At 40.7% G+C, this 24890-nt stretch overlaps 1 protein-coding gene across 8 annotated transcripts in view; it reads right to left on the bottom strand.

The window, feature by feature from the left end:
• Positions 1 to 24890, bottom strand: part of CACNA1E (calcium voltage-gated channel subunit alpha1 E) — a 499672-nt gene that overhangs the window by 139400 nt on the left and 335382 nt on the right. For all 8 annotated transcript variants that reach the window (XM_072129136.1, XM_072129138.1, XM_072129135.1 and 5 more), the window contains 2 exons: positions 12324 to 12430; positions 5173 to 5312 (listed from right to left, as the gene is read on the bottom strand). In XM_072129136.1, coding sequence (XP_071985237.1) covers positions 5173 to 5312; positions 12324 to 12430 — 247 coding nt within the window. The remainder of the gene's footprint in view (positions 1 to 5172; positions 5313 to 12323; positions 12431 to 24890) is intronic.

Below are 24890 nucleotides of genomic sequence, written 5' to 3'. Positions count from 1 at the left end.
CCAGACTTGTGCATAGTGTATAGAAACTTTTGACTTTGCAGAAAGTAATAAAAATGCCTTAAAAATGGCATATCGCTCATTATTCTGGCATTTGGCAAATATGAATAATTTTGGTGATCCGAGTTGACCATAAACAGGAAAGGTTTTTCTTGATTTCATGTAAGATAGTGAGATAAACATATATATATATATATATATGTGTGTGTGTTCAGGCGGTCCCCTACTTAAGGACACCCGACTTACAGACGACTCATAGTTACAGACAGACCCCTCTGCCCACTGTGACCTCTGGTGAAGTCTATGGATGTTACTATAGTCCCAGACTGCAATGATCAGCTGTAAGGTGTCTGTAATGAAGCTTTATTGATAATCCTTGGTCCAAATACATAAAAAAAAATTTAACTCCAATTGTCACTTTGGCAAAAAATTTGTCTGGAGCTACAATTATAAAATATACAATTTCGACTTACATACAAATTCAACTTAAGAACAAACCTACTGACCCTATCTTGTATGGAACCCGGGGTCTGCCTGTATATATATATATATTCTTAATGTTGTTCTCCTTGATGGTACAGGTCTTATTGTTATAGAGCAACTTGCTCTAACTTTCTGTGTAGTTAGTACAGGCAGTCCCCTACTTAAGGACACCCGACCTGCAGACGACCCCTAGTTAAAGATGGACCCCTCTGCCCACTGTGACCTCTGGTGAAGTCTCTGGATGTTACTATATTCCCAGACTGCAATAATCAGCTGTAAAGTGTCTGTAATGAGGCTTTATTGATAATCCTTGGTCCCATTACAGCAAAAAATTTTGAAGCTACAATTGTCACTGGGGCAAAAAGAAATTTTGTCTGGAGGCTACAATTATAAACCATACAGTTTCGACTTACATACAAATTCATCTTAAGTATAAACCTATGGAACCTATCTTGTATGTAACCCGGGGACTGACTGTACATGGTTCATGTACTTTATCATTATAACATATAGCTGTATTTTATCTATTTTTCTGTTGGTAATAGATTTGGTTGATTAATGGTGACAACACCTGGAAGACCATGTGCAGCAGAGACACTAAAGATACATTTTACATTGCGAGGATTCACAAAATGTTCCATCAGAACTTTATCCCGACATCCTGAGAATGTATATAATAATGATGACGCTCCCTGCTAAGCCGTGAAGAGCTCTTGGAAATCAGCAAGAATCTGATAGAACGTGTAAAATGCTGAGAAATACTTTATTTTATCCCCTAATCACTTGAGAGGTTTCTTATTTAGAACTACAATGTGAATGCAGGGGTCAGTGAGCGATACGTACACCGGATATGGAATTTCATCTAGATTTCATGGATTAGTCTTGTTTTTCCAGAATATAACACAAAATCGGATCAGTAATCTTTTCACTGGTAACGGATTGTTGCTTAGGGCACTGCACTGCCTCCACCAGCTTACCTCTTTCCCATAATACATCTTAGTTATATAGAATGGTCGGAAAAAGACATATGTCCCTCCAAGGAAGAAAAGGGCAGGAGGTTAGACGGAGCCGTAACTGTATGCCCGCCTTGACCTGAGGGAAATTGGGCCGGGTTTAAGGTTAGGGAAGGGTTAGGGGTTGGGGAGTGAGTTAGGAAGTGAGGTCAGGATAGGGGAGGGGAGTGTAGGATAAAAGCGGGGCCTTACCGGTGCGACTTCCTCTTGGACCCCGGCGCTGGATCAAGATGCCCGCCCGCCCTCCCTTTTTTGTTTTTGTATTGTTAAGTTTTTACCCCCCTTTTTTCTTGTTCCTTATTTGAAGAAATATAGAGATATAAGTTGTTTTCTTGTCACGCAGCCGCGGGATAAGGCCTTTGGGGGGTGTCTCGGGGGAAAAAATAATTTGCACAAAGATGTTGCTGTGCGCTTAACACAGAGTGGAAATGGAAAATGATGGGTATGGTAGCTGGCCCACCCGGAGGTGGGTACAGAGGGAATGGTTACCTGTGACATATTTGTCAGCTCTCGAGCCGGCGCGGTGCGGCGGGAGTAAGCAGGTAACGTTTAGGAATCACCCCTCTCAGGCCTTGTCACTTCAGGTTGTTAGAATTGCACTTTATTTGTACATATTAATAAAAGTTAATATATATACGGTTTATATGTTATATGTTATTTTAAATAAACAGGCTGCTGTGGCCTTAGTTATCCATCGTCACGCAGTTGTAAATGTCAAATCTTTCCGGGTACTTGGGGAAGGGTCTAGGATATCCAGGTAGGAGGCTTCAAAGGAGGCCTATATTTGTCCTATAGGTCAGGAAAGGTATAAGATGAGAGAGGGATGCAAGGGAACACACATTCTATATTATAACATAACCACCAATGATATTTTGCTGTAAGAAGGATTCTAGACCCTTTTTGAAGCTCTCTACTGTCCCTACTGTGAGCAGCTCCTAAGCTCGGCTATTCCCTAGATTCCCTGATACACTTGGGAATCTGTTCCTTCTGGAATAGATATACTGGTTCAGCTTAATCCCACATCATGTTGTTAGACTTCTTGTAGGTCGTACTTGGTGTTATGGGTGCTGCCTTTCAAGATAGCAAAAGGAGACATTGTTTTCCATTTATCACTTTGGAAACATATTTGCATAATTCCCATAATTCCCTAGCGGAGCATCTATGGCTTTAAGTCTGCACGCGCATTTATTGGCAACCTCTCCATAAGGAGAACTCTCACCTTCTGACCCAGATCTTACAGTAGAGAAGCCTTGTCACCTCTGGTGATTAAACCTTGTTTTCTCCAGACAGAGAGAGACAATTCCCCTTGTCTTTTGATGTAAGTTAACCTGGAACAACCTTGCCCCATATTTTTTGTATGAACCATTTATATATTTATATACATACAGTATATGTCATCTCCTCCCCAGGTGAGCAACAAACATGATGAACCTGACCATCAATATGATGTAAAAGGTAATTGTCACCTTCTTCTATTGCTCATGTTGTGATGCTCACAATTCCATTTTAACCACATTGGGGGTCATTATTCACCCCCTGACTGGGAGGTCTTAAGGGGGAGCCACTCTGCAGTGTAGTTTGGCCCAATGTAAAATGGCACAGGGCTTATAGCTATTTTCTCTTTGTTAGTTTTGGTAATTGATGGATGTCCTGGATATAAAAACTCCCCAATAACTTGATAGATCACCAATATCTTTAACCCATACAACTGTAGCTGCTCTCAATGCTGACTTCTTCATCCATATCACTGTATGCCATCCATTTATTATTTTTTCCAATTTGAAAAAGAAGATGAGCAAATCTATTCATTGCCTCGAGGACTTGCAACAAATCTGCCATTTTTCAGCACCAAAATGAAGCTGAATCTATTCCGCTTCACTTTGGACAAATATTGTTAAAAGGTGTCAACGGGGCAAGGGGAAGGGGGAGGGTAGATTAAAAAATATTTTTTAGGAAAAATCTGTGTTTTAGAGGACCGAAAGAGGATTATTTACCAATTTCCAAAACAATTGTAGTAACATCAGCTCAGAACAAATAGATAAAGACCAGAACCAAATCTTAAGCAAATTTTGGATTATTTGTTTATCTAGTAATTCATATTTCATCCATCCATATTAATATTATTAACATCCATCCATCCATATTAAATACTGGTATCATCAAATGACAATGTGCAGGAAACATGACAATTTGTAACCCAATCTCTCACTTACTTTCTCATTTAAACCTATGCAAAAGTTATGATAATTGCCAATTTCAGGCACAGATCCCCCTTCCTTTAATCATACTTATCATTAATGTCTTTATTGGTAGATCAGAGAACACACATAAAAAGAGTAAACTATATCACCTGAAATATATATATATATATATTATAATAGGGAGCAATAAATGGCTTAATAACTACTAGGATCCATTTGTAGAAATGACTGTAAATACTGTAAATCACCAAGGTCGGTAGAAGACAATAACACACTACAGTATAGAGAGGATAACACGGAGCTCACAATGTTATATTACTATAAAAACATCTACATGAAGTCATATAAGGTCATATACGGTAGTGTACAAACACAAATCTGAGCAGGAAAATACAAAGAATCAAAACTATCACATTTCTATCTGGTTTACTAGGCTAATCTAATGTATTTTTTTTCTAATTCTATCTCTATATCGCTTGTATCAATTTTTATTTATCATTGTTATCTATTAATCTATCTAATATGTATCTACTGTATTATTCATAGGTCTAGCTCTATGGGGCAGATCATGGGGCACCATTGTTTTATAATGACCTTGGCCTTTGGGCTGCACTGGATATATCTAGGGGCTCCAGCCTCCTGGATCGGCCTGGCGTAGCATTGTGCTATAGCCTGGAACTGACGCATGTTATAGCTAGTGTGTAGGCACGAGGCTCTCCATGCTGACCCAATCTGCAGCCTGGCACTGCCCCCTCTCAGTCGCAAATTCCCAGCTCTGCACAGAGAAATGCTATGTCACGCTTGTATGTGCGTTTTTTCCAGCGTACAAACCAGGATAAATACCCCTCCCCCATATATCCATCTCTCTTTTATATCTACCACTTTTTTTCTATCTATCTATCTATCTATCTATCTATCTATCTATCCACTCTACCCTCACTATTTATCCATCCATTTAAAATCCGTCATATCTATGTATCTACCCATCATCCATCTGTTTATCCCTCTCTCTCTACTGTTACAGTTATATGACAATTACAATTGATTGCCCATTAATTGTTGTCCTTTGCATATATTGTACATTTCCATTGTGTCCTTTTTGGTGACTATTCTTTCCGGCCTGTGTCCAGATTCCTGCTGGGATATTTTACTGTACAGATTGATTATCTATAAGACATTGTACCTGACATTTCTTCCTCATCTTGTCTTGTTTGCTTGCTCTACAATATTGAATCTGTATTTATATAAGACATTTCAGCAGATAATTAAGTTCCGATTGTTATACTTGGATGACATTTGCTATACGCTCTTATTCCATAGCTACAACTATTATACACAGCATGTCCTTCATTGTCCTCATGATGATTATAGATAGATAGATAGATAGATAGATAGATAGATAGATAGATAGATAGAATACAAGGCGTATACTTACTGACCCCACAAATGGTAAATAAATCATAAAAAAGGACACTCACCCACTGAGTACTACAATAAAGTCCATGACATTCCAGCCATTCCTTAGGTAAGAACCTTTGTGGAAAACCAATCCCAGAGCCACAATTTTAATTCCAGCTTCAAAGCAAAATATCCCTATAAAATAGGGTTCTGTCTTTTCCTGCAAATTAAAAGAGAAATGAGTAAAACAATTGGTACTTCTAGAGGCGGTCCCCAATTTGAGATGTTGGTATGAAGCACCAAGGGACAGGCATGGAGTAGTCAGGAGCAGGCTGAGGTCAGGGCAGGGTTATATGTGTAGTCACATGTGAAGTCACAGAGGAAGCCATAGGTCAGGGGAATATTAGGATCAGCACAGGAGATCAGGAGGAACAATATCATAGAACTGGCCAAAAGTCATTACATGGGGATCAGTCAGCAGGTGCTTTAGGGGTCTGCTGGGATTGTAGGGGGGCGCAGAGTGTACACAAACCCTTAAAATGGAGCAGATCAACATTTGGGAAAACACTAACATGGAAAAGGAATTAGGAAATTTAGTTCATAGCAAATAGGTTGAATGTACAAGAAGGGTGAATGTACATGAAACAAAACAGAGGTCTGTCATGTTAGACATGATAAGACAGACAACAAATAGACTATTGGGAAACTGTGAACCTCCTAAATTTTTATGATGTAATCAAGAAATTAAAAGAATATTATATATATATATATATATATATATATATATATATATATATATATATGAAATAGCACTATCAAATAATGACATTATCAACATCCCGAATCTGAGCGAAAACTGGAAACACCTATTGGAATTCCAACTATTTTTTATTGGAGACTACAATCCAAGCCACGCTAGGCTGATTTTTTTTTTTTCCGCTTTTTTTCTCCCATCTTTTTTCTTTTTGTTAAGTAGGCAGAGCTAATAGCTGTAACAATATTTTAATATACGAAGGACCATTTTTATGTCCAAATTTATTTGTATGTTATATGTTGTAATGTTAGTATTGTATTGTCAAATTTAGTATATATTGCATAATGTGTATGAAAATAAAGATAAAATGAAGTAAAAAAAACAAAAACAACAAAAAAAACCCCACATACTATGCACAGTTATGGGGCACTGAAGGCATAATGAATGTTATATCCAATGTGGCTATATCCAATGTAATTGTGTGATTGAGTTACTGTCGTTTCTAAGTTTTGATCTCGGAGATTATGACTAAGGGCTAGGAATTATTGATGTCAAACATATCCTGGTCCCAACAACATGGAAAAGACAGACTTGGAGCTCTCCACCCATTTTCTGTTGCACACCTCTTAGTAAATTCCCTAAACTCTTGGTAACTGCAGGTAAATAGCCTGGGCAGAGGGGGGCCCTGCACACCCCTGTTTTTATCTCAGGGATACAGTAGTAATATACAGTGATATTACAATGTGGGTGTATTTGAAGGGATCCAGGGACCTAAAGCTTCAGTCACATGGTGCATTTTTGATCCGTTTTTAAGCAGGCTTTAAAAAATGCATTTTTTTTTACGTTTTTAAACGCATGCGTTTTTGTAATTTTACCATGTGCTTGGCTGGTTTTAATTCATTTCACAGCTGCCTACACTTCTAGAAATGAAGATAAACAGGTTCAAACCAGCTAAACCCACAGTAAACATACAAAAACGCATGCATTTTCAGTCCATTTAAAAACGGACCAAGAACGCACCTTGTGACCGCACCCTAAGTTGGATAATAAAGAGAGGGACCTCCAGCTGTGCAGTCTTCATACATGTTTGATGTCTCTCAACAGAGGTCTATAAAAGTACCCATCCAGGACCTTTGAAGGTCCTTAACTGCAGAACTTGAAGGTGCTAGAAGGAACCCTCCTCTCATGTTGGGGGTCCACATGGCTGTGATACAGCCAATAAGGGAAGGGCTACACTTCTCGTCTCTAGGAGTCCCATAGCATCCACCTAGCATGTTTTATGATCAGCACAAGCCTATAAGTCCATCATATGTGATAAAAAAATAGGTTGATTGCATATAGGAAGTGTTCAAGGATTTTAATATTGGTTAAATGTATTATTATGTAGTATCATTTTCCAGTATAATTGTTGGTAAAGATAAATCAGTATTTCAAAGTAAAGGTAAAAAAAACAGCTATTCATTATATATTCTATACATTCTACACATATGTATCATTTACCTTATATAATCTAAGTAGACATAAGTATCAATTATATAATGTAAATAATGTATCATCTCTATAATCTAAATAGAATGATGTATCCTCTGTAATAACTCCGGAATGTAAATAATGATGAGCCATTGTACAACTGACCTGTAAGAGGTTCATTGTTATTACCATCCAGTCTCACAGCGCTAAAAATCTAGGAGAAGGATGATGGAAGGACAGTAACTAAGATCAGATCTGACTGGATAAATATGTATAAGTCGGATCATTCGGGTCAGAACTTTCCTAAAAATGTAGCTAAATGCATCCGAGGTGTCACAGTTTATAACTGGCAGGCGTGGGGACAGCCTCGAATCCTTGAGATGTAGGTCACCAGTTAATTGTATGATGGAATATATTATATATAAGCCCTGACACTGGAATACTTGGTGTACATGAGGTTGGAGGATAAGCATTGGGATAACTGTCTGTACCATCTCCTTTTCTAATGCGGTTAGTAAATATCTGCATTTCCTTTAAACTATCGATGATGGAAAATCTATCATTGAAATTCTGCAGCATTAAAGTACAACTGTAAAGTATAAAAACGTTTGCCTAAGTCTGTACTAAGCAAAAATAAGCAATTCTCTAATTTACTATAATTAGCTATCTGCGGCTGTTTAGCAGCAAGCAGAGGTTTTACCTTGTCCCCCCAGGCTGATCTACATTTGCCATGCTTTCTGGCTGCCATGGGAAACTGTATAGTAGAGCTAGAGGCAACAGAAGGCTTGTTGAGAGGGGTTTTAGGACCTGTAGTGATGTCACAAGCATGTGACTCATCACATGCTTCAGGTTGGCTATTTCAAACAAACTGTCCTATATCATTTGAATGTACTTAATGTGATGCAAAGGACCTTTGATGATATCACAAGCATGTGACTCATCACAAGCTTCAGATTGGCCGATTACAAACATTCTGGCTTCATTGCCCTGAGCTGTGCCCGCCCACATCAGGAATAACTGAATCAGAAACTAATGTTAAATATATGTGATATATCTCAGGCTAGGAAGAAGCCAGAAGCATGATACAGATATTGTTGGAATTGTTATGAAAGTCTCTCTCCAGCTGTGCTAAAACTATTTTTTGTCAGTAACTTTACAGTTATGATTTAAGTTCCTCTGTTGTTGCTCTTGGCAATATATGAATTGATTGACTTCAGGGTGTTAACATTCCAGTCATCAAAGGGGAGTGTCCCTACCGATACTGCACAGCATAGGGAATCACCCACTGACATGTTAGAAGCTCTGATCTGTCCTCTCTGAAGGGTTTGGCCAAGGATGTGAAATTATCTTCTTTATACACTAAGAATAATCTTGTTTAATTTTATGTATTTTATGGTGGACCCTGACCAATCAGCGACTCCCGCTCAATACTTGGATTTAGGGACTTTTGGGAAGGTGGGCAAAGGGTCTGCCATTTCCTTTCCATTCCGGGATACTTCATAGGCTGATGTAGGTAATGGCATTTAAGTAAAAGGTAAGAAAAATATTTTAACGGAACCCATAAAATTCTGCTATCAATTTGTTTATCATACATTACTTATCTATCACTCTTACTTTTGACAATCCCATTGTCAGCAATTTGCAAGACCCGCCTTATGTCAGAACCAACGTGAAGTGAATGGGATAGAGCTGCAGTAACTAGGCACAGCCACTAAACAGTGAACCATCCAGAAGCGCCATACCTTGTGTAGTGGCTGTGCCTGGTTACTGAAGCTCTATCACATTCACTTCAATGGAAAGCATTGGACACCAGCCACTGGCTCATTATAAAATCTAGACGATACAGTTTCCTACCACAGAAGCCAAGAAGACAGATGGAATGATTCATCCCCATCTAATACTGGTTCACATGGCTGATCTGGATGTACATTTGGTAGGAGGAAACATTCTTCAAGTGATTAACAATGTGTTCTGCATGATGCTTGGGTGTAAGATAATGCTTTATTTAAGTCTGTGAGTAGTTTGACTCCTAAAACTGAAGGCAGAACTAGATAGGTGAGATGTAAAGGAATTTTAATTTGCCCTACACTCTGATGCAAAGGTCTGCAGACCCTACAGGACAAACAAGTACAAGACTGCTTCAAAGGACTTAATTCAGGCTCAGGAAACCAGGTCCGTGTGGACATAGTATAAGTTAATACGAGTACAAAACTGTAGGGTCTGCAGACATCATAAATCACATGGGAGTTGTAGGTTCAGATGAAATTTGGCCAGACAAGGAAATCAGGTAGGCCTCCTCGGAACACAGGGTGTCACTTTCATTTTCATCATAAGTGATGTCCTAGTTGGTCCGAGAAGGCCAATGTTTGGAAGGTCAGAAGAGCCAGAGCAAGATAATTACACTTAGTTTTTTGTCACCCCTGCCAGGCCCCCAGGCTTGGAGTGAAACCAGGGTAGGGCTACATCAAAATCCATCATGATAAACCAGGTCACTTACCTATAGATTCAGGCACCGTAACTGTGGTAAGCTTCTTATAATTGTTCGTGGCCTCCTTCCTTCCAAAATCAACATTTGAAATTATGCTAATGAGTCTAAAGGCTTCAGGGAGCATTACCAGAGCCCTTCAGTTCTGCAGATTCAATGGCTGTTACAATAAGCAGAACATGTGTTACCCAGCCCCCTGCTCTCTCCATCCTCCTTCTGACTCTGTAATCTAGCAGCATTAGCATCAGGAAGTCCAGGGGGAGGGGAGACCTTCTCTGGTCATTGTGGCAACCTGTGAATCTACAGCACTAAGGGGCTAGGGAAAAAAAACCCTAGAAGCTCATTAGCATAATTATAAAAGTTGCTTTAAGATAACAAATATAAGAAGATAACCACAGTCAACGTGGCTGGATCTATAAGTGAGTGTCTTTGGTTTATAGAAGATTAAAGGGGGCAAGGGGTAACCCATCAAAATATGATGGTTCAGCTGAAAGTGTCAGAGCTCATGGGGTCGATCTCAGCCTATCAGTGGCCTCTTTGGACAACTGCATGTCACTTCCACTTTTAAGTGATGTCCCATGGTCGGAGTAGGACACTCTTTGAAAGACCAAAGGAGACCCCGATACAGAAACCAGGGTAAGTGCACTTTCTTTTTTGTAATCTCTCCTTTTATATCAATACAATTTTTCAGGGTAAGATACTAAAAGGTAAAATGTTGCGGTACTGACAAGGATGATATCAGAAGATGTGGAAATGTATGGAACTTTCATCGGCCAATTATGTAATGAGCAAGATGAAATATGACTGAATAGGAGACAGGGAATCGATGACTTTTTGAATGAAGACCTCATTACGATGCACGTGGCCCCAGCCAAAGGATGCAAAGCCAATGATTCTCTTTCAAAAAAGTCAAAAACGCTTGTACTTATTGATCCTCTGTACACTAGGTCCTTGTTTGTGCCCTTTAAAAGCCGTCTCAGACTGACGTGTATAGAATTAGGTCCTATATTGTTTAAGAAATGTGTTAGGGTAAATTTAACAGATTTTTTATTTAAAAATTTCTAATATTGCAGAGAGAATATACTAACTAGTGGACACGGACAGTATAGGGCCCCGTGTTATCCTACATTGTATCTATTAAATAGGCAGTAGGGTGACAATGTGCCTCTTACCCACCAGGCCCCATGCAGCGACACAGACTATATCAGACTATGTGGTATGTCCAACCATGACAAAAAAGTATAATGAAAAACTCTAAGGGCTTTTTCACATCCATGGTTCGGGATATTAGGTAATTTACCAATATACATCTAGTAATAGTTCTGCTCCTCCTTCCTTGATATCTAAAGTGAAGCCTCCTGTCTTTTACCTCATCAGCCAGAGATTCCTGACCATAACATTGCCGCCGATGGAGGGTCATGTGATCTCTCTCTGTCCGTGAACAATCGCCCTGCCTGTACCTTGATCTTATGTTCATAAATACTATCATAAGGTCCTGGCAGGGTGATTCACTTTTCATATCAGGATAGCAGAGAATAATTTTTAATCGATATATTATATCAGTAAATAACCTAATACCCTGCCAGGATCATCATCAGCACTGGGCATACCTGGGCAAGTGCCAGGGCCCAGAGCTGCTGGGGGGGCCCACCTAAGGCTGTACATAAGGAATCCATGGGGGTGAGGGGGCTGTTTCTAATGAATCCATAGGGGTAGGGGGGCTTTATATAAAATAACCATGAGGGGGCTGTTTGGTTTGATAAACTATGGAATATTTTAGAGAACAGTTATAGTTTCTGAATTTTTAATGCTGTTACTGCTAAGTGACCCACTGAGGCTCTGTCGCCCAGGGGCCTACTGAAACCTGGAGGTGACCCTGTAAACTGCCTCCCACACTTATACACATATTACAAAAAACTGGCAACCCCTTTAAGACTGCCTAGACTAAATATACACTGTCAAAATCTGCAATGTTACAGGTGAATTCACAGTTTTTAGCAGTTTTTGCTAGTTGTAATTAAACTTTCTCTTTTAAAAAGATAAAGATCTGACCTCATCATGATGACTTTGTTATATCCATAATATGGTGATCAGTACATTTCCATTCAGTGACTGGAAGCAGAGTTTTTGAAAACCTTGCTCACTCTATCCCTACCATCTATACACATACAGGATCTCAACTGAAGCCACTAAAAAGTCAGAGGCAAGCCCCTTAGCTGAGGGAATGGGTGGAGGGGTCCAGTCAATAAGACATATTCCATCGATACGATACTTTATATTAATATTTCATATTTCAAAGTGGGATTTTCTTTTGCAAAAATGTAACAGGAAGAGGAATAACCTACAAAAAGTCTTGTTGTATTTTTTACATGTCCCAGGATTTCCTTTTATTCGCCTTTGTTTTTGTATTGTTTATTGGCGGCTGATAAGGAATGTGAAACAATAAATGGATACAGGATGTTACAGACAAAACCGGAGAAACACGGACATAAAAGGTTAATGGCTGATTATAAGAGACTTACCAATCTCCGAGACATCGGCGTCTTGTCGTCTCCGGGAAGATGCTGCTCCAGTGCAAGGACAATGCAGTTTGCGATGATTGTGGCGAGGATCATGTATTCAAATGGAGTGAAAACGCAGTTAAGGAAAAATAGGAACATTTTGGAAAACATTTATAAAGATACAAAAGCAGATTCTGTGTGATACAATTAAAGGGAATGTCCATTAATAACTGTCATAGTCGGCTTGAAAACACATTGAGGTCCATGTACTATGGTCTTTCTGCCTTTTTTCTTCTTTCAATGCCATCTTATACTTTTAAATAGGTTTTTACGCCTCCTCCGAATAACGTCCAAAAGTGGGTGTGGTTTAATATGTTGGGTGTGGGTGTGGTTACAGGAATGTGCATCTGTACAGGTGGCAATAGTTGTGTTTTTGGCCCCACAAGCCCCCTTAAAACACTACGATTTACACATAATTTAAGCATTGTAAATCCCGCAACTTTGTCAGAACACTGACATTTTTAGACAAGCTGTCAAAACTGTCCCCCTTCCCCTTAGGTGACCATGGACGTTTTAATGTCAGAGGTAGCAGTAGACAAGGATCTATAGAGAAATATACAGCTGCAATGGTTACAACATTCTCCATTTACTCCATTGGAATGGCTGGTAATAATGTAATATTACAGGGGGTCATCCACTTTACATAAAGGTAAGCTGCTATATCTAACTTACCATTACATAGGTATCTAACTTACATATTGCTGAGCTGCTGTATCTAAACAGGTATCATAGAGATATCTAACACACATAGAGCTAAGCCGCTGTATTTAAGCTTTTATTACACAAATACAGTATATTGCATATAGTGATTCATGTGTATACTATTCCTGTAATTTGACATCACTGTGTGTATTATCCCTGTACTGTGACATCACTGTCTGTACTATCTCTGTACTGTGACATCACTGTGTGTATTATCTCTGTACTGTGACATCGCTGTGTGTACTATCCCTGTACTGTAGCATTACTGTGTGTATTATCCCTGTACTGTAACATTACTGTGTGTATTATCCCTGTACTGTGTGTATTATCCCTGTACTGTGACATCACTCTGTGTATTATCTCTGTACTGTGACGTCACTGTGTATTATCCCTGTACTGTGACATCACTGTGTGTTTTATGCCTGTACTGTGACATCACTGTGTGTATTATCCCTGCACTGTGACATCACTGTGTGTATTATCCCTGTACTGTGACACCACTGTGTGTATTATCTCTGTACTGTGACATCAATATGTGTATTATCACCGTGTGTATTTACCCTGTACTGTGACATCACTGTCTGTGTTATCCCTGTACTGTGGCATCACTTTGTGTCCTTCAGGCCAATGTCGTAAAGCATCCTGAGCACAAGCTGGTGGTCCAAAGTTTCAAATGCTGCTGAGATCCAGAAGAATGAGGAGTGAATAGTCAACTTTGAAGTGAGGAGATTATTGGAGACTTTAGTAAGAGCAGAGTCAGTGGAGGGCGTAGAACGAATACCAGATTGTACTATATTGTCCAGGAGGGAGATAGCAGAGAGATAGCAGAGAGATAGCAGAGAGATAGCGGGTTTGTAGAGAATAGACCGGGCGTCCTCTGAGTGTATTCTTGTGTTACATCCATTTTAACTCCTCTCCATCTTTGTGTAAATGGATGGGACTCTTTCTAGTCTTTATACTTGAGTATCCTTGTGTTTACCCACCAGACTGTGGGAACAATCTGCTCGCTACTTACTTTGCTTTAATTAACTACATGACAATTATTTTTTTAATGATTTATTGTTTAACAAAGGCCATCTAGAGTAACGCTGTACCCCAGGAGTTGTGGCTTTGAGGGAGCCTGGGAAATGGTAGGTTACTGAGGTGTCCTGCCGTTCTATTTTAGCTAAATAGCGCTACACACTATGGAGGTGTATAAAGGAGCCCTGATGCGTCTCCGCAGGCTGCCGCCTTCTCTCTAAAGCTTGACTGAAGCCGACAAAATGCCACCAACAACCAAACAGGAAGGTAACATGAGGCAGATTCCTAGAAATAGCAGAAGACCAAAAATAGCTCCATGGCTGAAAGTGGTGGCTGTTATCTGGCTCTTCAAAATATATTTTGGCCTATAATGGATAGTTATTACATCAAAGGAAATCTACCATCAAAATGAAACTGATTTATCATAGATCCAGAAACCGTGACTGTGGTAATTATCTTATATTTGTTATCCATGGCCTCCATCCTTCTAAAATCCACTTTTAAAATTATACTAATGAGTCAGTAGGGCTCTGAGAGCTGTTACCAGAGCCACTCCGTGCTACAGCTTCACAGGCTGTTACACACTGCAGAAACACTTCCCTGGAGATCTGTGTAATCATACCTGTGTTTGTGTGTTGTTGGCAGCTCCAGGAATGCCTTTACATTCCAGGATTGCAGCTGGACTTGCTGTGTACTTCGATCGCTGCATTCAAACTGCTCCTTAGGCCCCCTCCCCTCTGCTGTAATATTCAACCAGAAGCCTGTTTAAAGCTCTTATTCAGAGCAGAGAGGGTTGAGTTGTGTTCACTGCATTCGCACACCTTCGTCCTCCAAGTCCAGCTGCAATGGCATTTTCACAGTCCTGCTGCTACTAACAGCCCTACACAAAGCTATGGTTACACAGATCTCCAGGGCCAATACATGACACTGTCTGCAGCTTTGTATGGTTTAAACTGCTGAGAGATCCACTCTTACAGTATTTTAATGGATGCTAATAAGTTTACAACTGTATCTTTACTAAAAATGAAGTAAGGGGTTCTAGAAAAAAAAATAACCATTAAGTATCTTCACAAGGATCAAATCCTAAATTTTGTGACCATTGATATAGAAAAAGCTCAGGATATGATATAGATAAAACCCAGCATATAATATAGATAATAAATCCTTTAATTATATAGCGCGCACACAGATTACACAGCGCAGCACAGAGCTTGCAATATCAGTCCCTGTCCCCAATGGGGCTCATAATCTTATCAACCTACCAGTATGTTTTGGAGTATGGGAGGAAACCGGAGGGCCCAGAGGAAACCCACGCAAATAGGGAGAGAACATACAAATTCTTTGCGGATGTTGACCCTGGGACATTAACCCAGGTCCCCAGCGCTGCAAGGCTGTAATGCTAACCACTAAGCCACCGTGCTGCCCCCTAAGCCACCGTGCTGCTCCAACCCAGCATATAATATAGATAAAACCCAGAATATTTTATATACCGTATATATGTATATATATATACAGCTCAGTATATGATGTAGAGAAAGTCCATCTTCTAACAAAAATCTGATTTAGGCTACATTCACACACATGTATAGGGGACGTATATACGGCCGATATACGTCCCCCATACACTCCTATGAGCTCACGGCCCTGTACGGGAGCGGTACGGTGCTGCACACGTGCGGCACCGTACCGCTCCGTAGCATGGGAAAAGATAGGACATGTATCTTTTCTCGTGATATGGCGCCGTGCGCTGTATCTTCCTATGGAGAGGGGCAGGGTTGAGCAGCGCTCATCCCCTGCTCCTCTCCGCAGCGCCGATGTATGCCCGCCGTACTACGGTACGGCGGGCATACATTGTGTGAATGTAGCCTTATTCAGTTGAACACCTGGATTGTTACTTTGCCATCATGACCTAGAATCCTGCAACAAATTCATCTTCAGCATAAAGGGACACGTATAACTAGACACTATTTCACTGCTACATTCATATCCAAGAGTTAAAAGAGTCTGGACTGATAATGTAATAGTATAGATTATCCACTAACCATAAAGCCACAATCAAACATTTATAGACTTTACAGCAACAAGTGCCGCTACATCTGTCCATAAAACCCGCCCTCCCCGGTGCCGGATCTTCTCACCGGCAACATAACAATGAAATATCCAGACTGTAACATAATATGAGATGCAGTAATCCGCTGCTTTGCGGTCCCTTCAGGTAACATGTACCAAGAACATTATTCAATTTGGTGGTTATTGATTAAGCCATCGGTAGTTTGTAACATCGCAACTCCGGCTTAATCTTATTGTAAGGCTCCGAAACCTGATTATCGGAGACAATGTAACACATCTGCTTCTGCTGGTGTTATCACCGGTATCAACCCACATGGAAAGGGATAAAACATAGCATTTCTGAATGATGTGTTACCTCGTGAAATGGGCAAAAAAGACATTTTCCCAAGGTTATTGCAAGTGTTTATCATTCATAATCATGTTTTATGTAAATTTGGCAGAAAATATTCATTGCAGTAACACATCTAAAGAAGTGTTTTTTGTAAGGTTTATTGTAATTCCATATTTGTTTGGGATAGAGGACGATATTATTCTTGGTGGGGATTAGAGATGAGCGAATTTCTCAAAAGTTTGATTGGATTGATTTGGCAAAATTTAAAATAATTGTATTTGGGTCTGAATTCGGGAGGTCTTGGAACCTGTAACCAAGCTCCTAGAGCCCTTTTCTAGCATGACTTGGCACTTTGTCCTGGTCATGGCAGAAGTTCTGACAAGATTGAGAGTCTCTCAAAAAGTACTTGACTTCCTTTAGCCTTGACTCGGCTTAGGGCAGGGATGGCAAACCTTTTAGCGGCCGAGTGCCCAAACTACAACCCAAACACCCCTTACTTATCGCGAGGTGCCAACCAAAAATTAAAGCAGTAACTTATTGCTCCCTGTTCTTCAACAACTTTCAATCAGATTGGCCTCCTGAGGACAGCAACACAGTAGAAAGATGGAAAATTTGCACCATTTTAGCTTCTTTCCAGTGTCCCTCTGCACACAGAGAATCATGGGGCCAGCAGGAGGTCCTCCAAAGATAATTCATCCCCTTCTACTCATTCTCCCTCTTCCTACATTTCTAAGTAGAGAAGCAAGTATCAAAATATTTCTGAAGGCAGTATTTTTTTAAGTTGCTTGGAACTGCAGGAAGATTCTTCGAGTCCTGACCGGTGTGCTGGGGCGATGGCCCAAGTGCCCACAGAAAGGGCTCCGAGTGCCACCTCTGGCACCCGTGCCATGGGTTCGCCACCACTGGCTTAGGGGATAGGTGAACAAGAGCTGCAGTTCCTAAGGAGCATCCACCAGGGGGTGCCATTCCTGGAAACATGGGAGTGGAAGAACCTGGTCAGCTGAGGTTGAGTAAGGGCTGAGTCTTGGCAAAAATTATGCTGCAAACAAGACAAGAAGCTTGGCCATCCTGTGGCTCCAGGGGGATGAATAAATCTTCCTTCCAGTTGAGCCACAAAGCCACGGATTTGCCACATTTCTATTCCCAAGTCCATGCTTAGGGTGTTGTTACATATAAAAATGACGTGTCACATCCCACGTTGGTCTATCAATTCTTCTCCTGACCGGTTTAGCCCTCCAGTGACCACATAGTTCATACCATTCCATAACCTATTGTTTCCTCTAAAATCATAAAATATTTATGTACCATATATCTATATACCCAACCACCCCCCCTATAGAAGGGCAGCCTGGCATTTCTACTCATGCTGGAAATAATATTTATTGAGCAGATGAAAGAGAATAAACTTTGAAAACATAATTGATAGATTGAATAGATAAAATATCAAAGGCCAAACTATCCAAATGCTAATCCAGGCTCCTTGTGAAAGCTAGCACTTAATCTGGGTAAGAGATACTGACTCACCAGGTGGTGTCGGGGGCTGACATTTCTCATGCTAATTAGAAGCTGCACAGATCCATTTTATAATTAAGTGATAAGCAGCACAGGGAACGTGTGATACCGTGTAATTGTGAAATATGTGCCGCAGATAGGGAAGCGGGACTATGACCTGAATGTAAGGGAAAGGAGGACGACTTCAAGTTATCTTGGGTTAAGCTGCGGAGATGCAGTACAGAGACAAGGGCAGATGAGCTTCTGATCGGGGTGAAGACCAATGACTTGAAGTTCATGGTTTTCTAGATGGCTTGACGACTCCCAGAACCCCCTGACTATACATGACTTTGCTGAGAGCAAGAGTGATCCTATGATAGGTTGTAAATCTGAGAGCTTTCACAACTGCTTAAGAGCCATAGAGACCTATTATGTGGGCTGTGAACCATGACTGAACTCCAAAATTTAGGCTTAGGTCATTTGTTAAATTTTCAGCTGACCGTACACTTTGGTATTTAAAAGTCGTTGGAAAGTCTGCCTGGTTAGCCAAAAAAGTCCCACTCATCTACAGGATATTGAAAGTGGTTGGCTTCACAGTGTATTACATTTGATCATCTAAATTACGTTTCAATTACGTTTCAATTTTTGCCATGAAACATTTTCAGAGATCATAAAAAAAGAGTGGCAATTTCACTCCAAAAAAGTGGTCGAAAGTGGAATAACATCTTAGGCAAACCTGAAGAAGCTCCGTAGTTATCAAACAGGTGATAAATGTAACTCACTTTTAAGTCCCAATTTAGATAAATTGTGCAGCCAAGAGTTAAAGAGGTTCTCCAGGAATAACATTCTAACCCCTATCCACATAATAAAGATTAACTGATTGGTGGGGGTCTCAGTGATAGGATCCCCATGGATCAACTACACCCCCATTGTACCCCAGATAAATTAATAAGCCAATAGTGCATGTGCCAGTTGCTCTATTTATCACTATGGCACTGACGCCGTGATATAGACAATGAATAGAGCAGCCGGTGAATGCACGACTGGCTGCTCTGTTCATCTGGGGTACACTGGGGTTACAACCGGATCTAACCACAGGGATAGCTAAAATATTCCTTGCACCAGTGGTTAAAAAGATGAAAGATGAGAGTCCTCAGATGATGATACCTTTTTATTGGATAACTACAAAGGTGATAACAATTGCAAGCTTTTTGGACTACTCAGATCTCTTCATCAGGCATGGTATATACATGAGGTTGTGCATAGATCTCTTGTCTATATCTGGTATTAGACAATGGCCCAGATCTATTGTTCTGGCTGCGCCAGTTTTCTGTCTGACTTTGCACTCAAAAGAACATCTTTGGATCTTGCACATGTTTTTATTAAATAGTTTGCTCCAGTTTTGTGCCGCAGCGGCTGTGTCGACAAGACATAAAAAATATGCACCCAAAGAGGCATGTTAGTGCTTGGTCGGAGTTTGTCGATAAATTCAATGCAGCGTCTTAACAGAATTAAAGAATAACCAATAAATAGATGGGGCCCACTTCCCGAGCAGTGTGGGTTGCCCCAGATTATTAAAGTCTGTGCACCGGTATTTAATGCATTTTGCCTCAGCATTCATAAATGTGGGCCAGTGTCTATATCTGACATTTACAACATCTGAACATACTTAGAGTGTGACATTAGGTAATCATTTCAAGTAACGAAAAACATGATTAAAAAAAATATTCTTGGGGCCATAGATGCCAGGGAGGGCTACAAGAAGAGGAAAGGCTGCAATTTAGGTTGGTTCCATGATATGGCACTTTGTAGTAAGTGGGATAGTTGTGTATTTCTAATGTTACCATCCCTCTCGCGTTGTGTCAATTGCTGTTGAGAGTATCTTAGAATTTAATTTTAAGCTTACAGCCAATGCAACTCCACTAGGGTCCTGAAACCCCACTAAACCTTATCAAGTTAAAAACCTCACTTATGGCAAGTTTAGTTCGAAGCTGACAGTGGCTCTCGGTCTTTGGATCTGTAAAACTCCACGTGGAAGGGGGCAGGGGTGATAAAACAAAAGAAAGTGCACCGTCCCTACTTTAGCTCCAGCTGGTCCTTTGTTGAGTTGGTCTTGGCCTCTCATGCCTTGGACAATGGGATGCCCTGTGACCCCCAGGACTTATGGCCACCCTGTCAGTACCAAAAGACCAGTGTGATCCTGAAACCAAGAGCCGGAGCAGGGTAAGTACTTTTTATTTTTACTATTACTTTTTATTGCACTATTATTACCACCTCTGCCCTGTAAGGTAAGTATATGGTTTTCACAGATTTTTAAAAGAAACTTCCTCTGTGGGTAATTTACTTCAGTCTCATAGAAATATGAATAAAAGTACATCACCCCATGATTTCTGCCTCTCATATTGTTTTATAGCTGCCAGGATACAATGAAGACTATTTCCGATTCCATGTCACTCAGCAGCACAGAAAGACATAACTTCATTACTCCCCAGAAGCAAGGACAATATCCCTTGACAGATGTAGAAATGTAGGCAGACATGCACACAGCGCTTAGAAAAAAACCAAAGGCTTTGATGAATTTAAAAACAGACGTCAGCAAGGAAGGAAAATAATAGAGCTAAGAGAAAAGTACTCTGTAATATTCTCATACCCTACGGTGGCATAGGAAACTACTGTTCCTGTACTACTTCCAGTATTGGACTGGCCCACCAGAGGATCCTCCGGTGGGCCTGGAACTAGCCCAATTATAACCCCTAGAAATCCCACAGAAGACAACCCCTTTTGAAGGTTACAAATATCTATTTCCTAAGAGTAGGAGGGCAGAATATTTTTATCTGTTGGGCCTATGGAATTCCAGTCCAACACTGTACAGTACAACTCCAGCATTATCATCGGGAATAAGATAAGAGACATTATAGGAGACCCAGGACTCAAAGGGGACACCCATGAAAATACACATACTCTAGTACTTTGCGAGGTCACCATCCAAAATCCATATAGAAGCGAATAGCAGTTTGACCCCCAGCAATCTGTAACCTATCCTCTATACCAGTGGTGGAGAACCATTCGAGGTCGAAAGACTAAACTACACCAAAAAACTCACTAATTTATCACAAAGTGCCTACATGAGAAAATGTCAGTTCAGCTATACAGGGTTGGGGGTGGTAAATTGGGTCAATACAAGGACCAAGTTTATTGGGGCAAACTCATCCATGTACAATGGCTTTTACTGTAAGACCAGGGTCTACAATGTGATTGTAGAGCGACTGATTGATTTTAACTATTCAGTCACTATCCACATTATTACATTCAACTCAATAGATTCATTCGGACTGCACCTGAGATGATATAATGGACATGCTGATAACTGCAGACGGTAGCAATAAACAGAAGACTCTGAGAAATGAGAAAAATCACCTGAAGATGTCCATCAAGCACTGGGGCTACTAGACTTTGAACTGAAGCTTCTCTCTCCAGGTGACAGGTTGACATGTTATTGTGATAAGTGAAGCATTATGACGCTACAAGGCGATGTGGCATTGCTATGTCACTGAAAGCTCATATAGTCCATGGACATCCTACAATAGTAGTAGTAAAGAATGCTAATAGATACAAAAAGTTCTCTCACTATATAGCACAAGATATCATAGAACTTAAACTAAATCTACCACCAGGATGAAGGATTGTAAACCAAGCACACTGACATACTGGTGTGTGCCCCACCACTAGGATCAGCTCTTCTTTTAGCTTCTTATGCCCTTGTATTTTTTTTTACAAAAAGAGGCTTTAGAAATAATGCAAGTTAGCCAGACTCATTTAACATTTATGGAGCCCGGAGTCCCTAACGCTCATTTGCATGATTTCTAAAGCATTTTATTTTTAAAACAAGGGCATAAAAAGCTAAAAGAAAGTGGATGCTACCAGAGCAGGCACACACCAGCATGGAAATGTTTTTGGTATCCCATCCTTGATCCTGATGGTCGATTTTGTTTTATCTCATGTTGGATAGAGAAAGGTTTTGCAGTTGCAATGCGTCATATGGAAGGAGAAACATCTGCTTTAGAAAAGGGATCAGGCATGTTTAGAAGTCAGCATGTTCAATCCTTTTTTAGTGGTTGAATTCCGTTTTTTGAATCTACAACCATAAACATACTGCACAGTCTACATTTTTTTTAATGCAACCCACCACATCTGTCGGGGGACTAAGACGGCTTTTCGGGAATCCGGAAAATGCCTAACCACTAAAGCTTTGTAGCACTGGGGTCCTGGGTTCAAGTCCCATGCAGGTCAACATCTGCAAAAAGTTTGTATGTTCTCTTTGTGTTTGTGTGGGTTTCCTCTGGGTCCTCCTTGTTCCTCCCACACTCCAAAACATACTGGCAGGTTGATTAGATTGTGGGCCCCATTAGGGACAGGGACTGATTTGGCAATGTCTGTGCAGCGCTGTGTAATCTGTGTGTGCTATATAAATAAAGGAATTATTATTATTATTATAGGGGGCATGGTTTAGGAGAGCATACCTACCTTGCTCCGACTCCCGAATCTCACATGTTTTTCGGCACTGTGCTCAACCAACAGTTCCAGCAAAAGAGCTGCCTCCTCTGACATGGGGACAGTAAAGGAATTTCCCTCTCATAGTGAATAGAAGTAATGTACCGTGGTCTAAGGAGGTCTCTCGTTGACTGAAGTTGATCCCATCTTCCCCTGGAACTTCTGGCTGGACCCAGTGGCGAAAACCAAAAGAGCCAGAGCAATGTGGGAACTACAGACAGAACAGGGTAAGTTAATCTTCTTTTTCCCACCCCTGCTCTGGCCCCCTAAGGGTTTTAAGGAATATTTAACCCCCAAATAAAAATACATAATAATACTTTCATTGATAAAGCTAAAATTCTCAGAATCCTTTTTATTTCCCCCCATTAAGTGATTATTTTTCATCATTTCCTTTTATTTTATGATTCCGGTCAGGGGGTAATCTCGGGAAGGTCAGCATTTCTAAAACACCAGAGAAAACAGGGTAATTGCCTGCATGAGATCAGAATTTCTGTAACTGCAATGTTAAATTGATGGCATTTCAAAGCGTGACAGAGCACAGAGGCGAAGTGATGAAGAGGAACTTTTATTGAGGCTGAATGTACATAATATTCAAAGGGAAAGAAGAAAATACGGGAGGAACAAGAAGCGCTGCTTTCAGCCCCTGTGCTGTCAGACTCTCGAAGAAAGAGGCCTTCAATAAAAGGACAGTGAAGGAACGTTTCAAGGGTTGTTTGATCATTAAAGCGCCATTGCACACATCTGGCAACACTACATGTAAAAGTAGATCTCGAAAGTCTACACATAATGGAAAATGACTCTGAAAACACCAAAAAGCACAGATGCCCTTTGACCCATTACCGTGGAGTAAATACAGTGATGGCAAACCTTTTAGACACCGAGTGCCCAAACTGCAACCAAAACCCACATATTTTTTGCAAAGTGCCAATGTAACGATTTAGGTAGTAACTTCTTACTCCCTGCTCCGTCACAGGTTTAAATCGTATAGGCACCAGAGGACACCAATACAGTAAAAAGGAGATTATCATTGTAGCTTCCTTCCAGGGTTCTGAGCTGCCTGGGAGTACAAGAGGCCTTGAGTCCTGTTTGGTGAACTCTGCGCTGGGGTGAAGGCGCGGGTGCCCACAGAGAGGGCTCTGAGTGCCACCTCTGGCACCCGTGCCATAGGTTCGCCACCACTGCTATAGGAGATCCTGAAGTAAGTCATGGGAAGCAGACATCATGGGGCTCATTTACTAAGGGTCCGTCAGACTCATTTTTGACGGGTATTCTGACAATTTCCGTTTTGTGCCGAATTGGCCTGGGATTTTGGTGCACGCGATCAGATTTTGGTGCATCACAGCTTGCACGCAACAGAAATTGGGAGGCCGGCTGTCGGACAACTCGACGGATTCAGACAAACTGCGGAATTTAAAAATGCGATTGTGTCAGAAGATCAAGCACTTACATGCACCAGGAACAAGCAGGTGAACTCCGGCGGACCTTGGCGGGGAAACGAAGCATGTAGGAACTCCGGCGCACGATCTTAGTGAATCGCGCCGGACTCGAATCCTTGTCGGACAACGCACTGAGGGATCGCGTCAGGACCGGGTAAGTAAATGAGCCCCCATGACTCCTGAAAAAATCTCCACCGCCGTAGAAAAGACAAAAACTGTAACAAAGAAATAAATGAGATGTTGGTCAATTCAAACCCTGTATTATCTATAATGGATGAGATTGACACATCAATATGTTTTCCATTCAGAGGGGTCTGCTCCTCGTATTGGCGATGGCGTTCGTTACAGGTTTCCATAGCAACACAAGTCTGCAGCATTTTCTCTCATCTGCACCTGCGTGATTTTTTTTTTTTTTTTGCTTGTCTTTTCACGTTCAATTGGTAAGTGGTGAAAGATGAGGCTTTGAAGCGAAGTGATCTCCTCTATCAGGACCTTTCATTGCCTGCATACTACAGGAAGTCATCCGTGTGGAGACAATCTCTGAGCCCGCTTCTGTGCAGTTTTGTTTGTCCCGTGATGAAAGCTTTTCACTCCCTGGAAGTAAGCAGGCCGCTTACACATGCTGGGATATGGATGTTAGATTTAACAAAGAGAGAAGTGCATTCTGACTTACAAAAATCGAATTGGGAATAAGAATCTGATTCTGGAGAGGGTCCAACAAGATTCTTAAATATACTCAGTATAACAAAATAACACATTGTCCAATTCACTAATTAACAAAAATACAGCATTTCACAGAAATAATTCCAACCTGTCTCCATCAGTCCTGGTGTACACAATTTTGGTTGTCCCTGGATACAACCGTAAATATTCCGACTATGGTCGGATTCATCTCATGAATGGCACACTGCAGAGCTCTCTGCCTTA

The sequence above is a fragment of the Engystomops pustulosus genome, chromosome 10 (genome assembly GCF_040894005.1).
Source record: "Engystomops pustulosus chromosome 10, aEngPut4.maternal, whole genome shotgun sequence".
NCBI classification, from domain to species: Eukaryota; Metazoa; Chordata; class Amphibia; order Anura; family Leptodactylidae; genus Engystomops; species Engystomops pustulosus.
The sequence above is the reverse complement of the archived record's forward strand: the minus strand, read 5'-3'. Positions and strand labels throughout refer to the sequence as shown.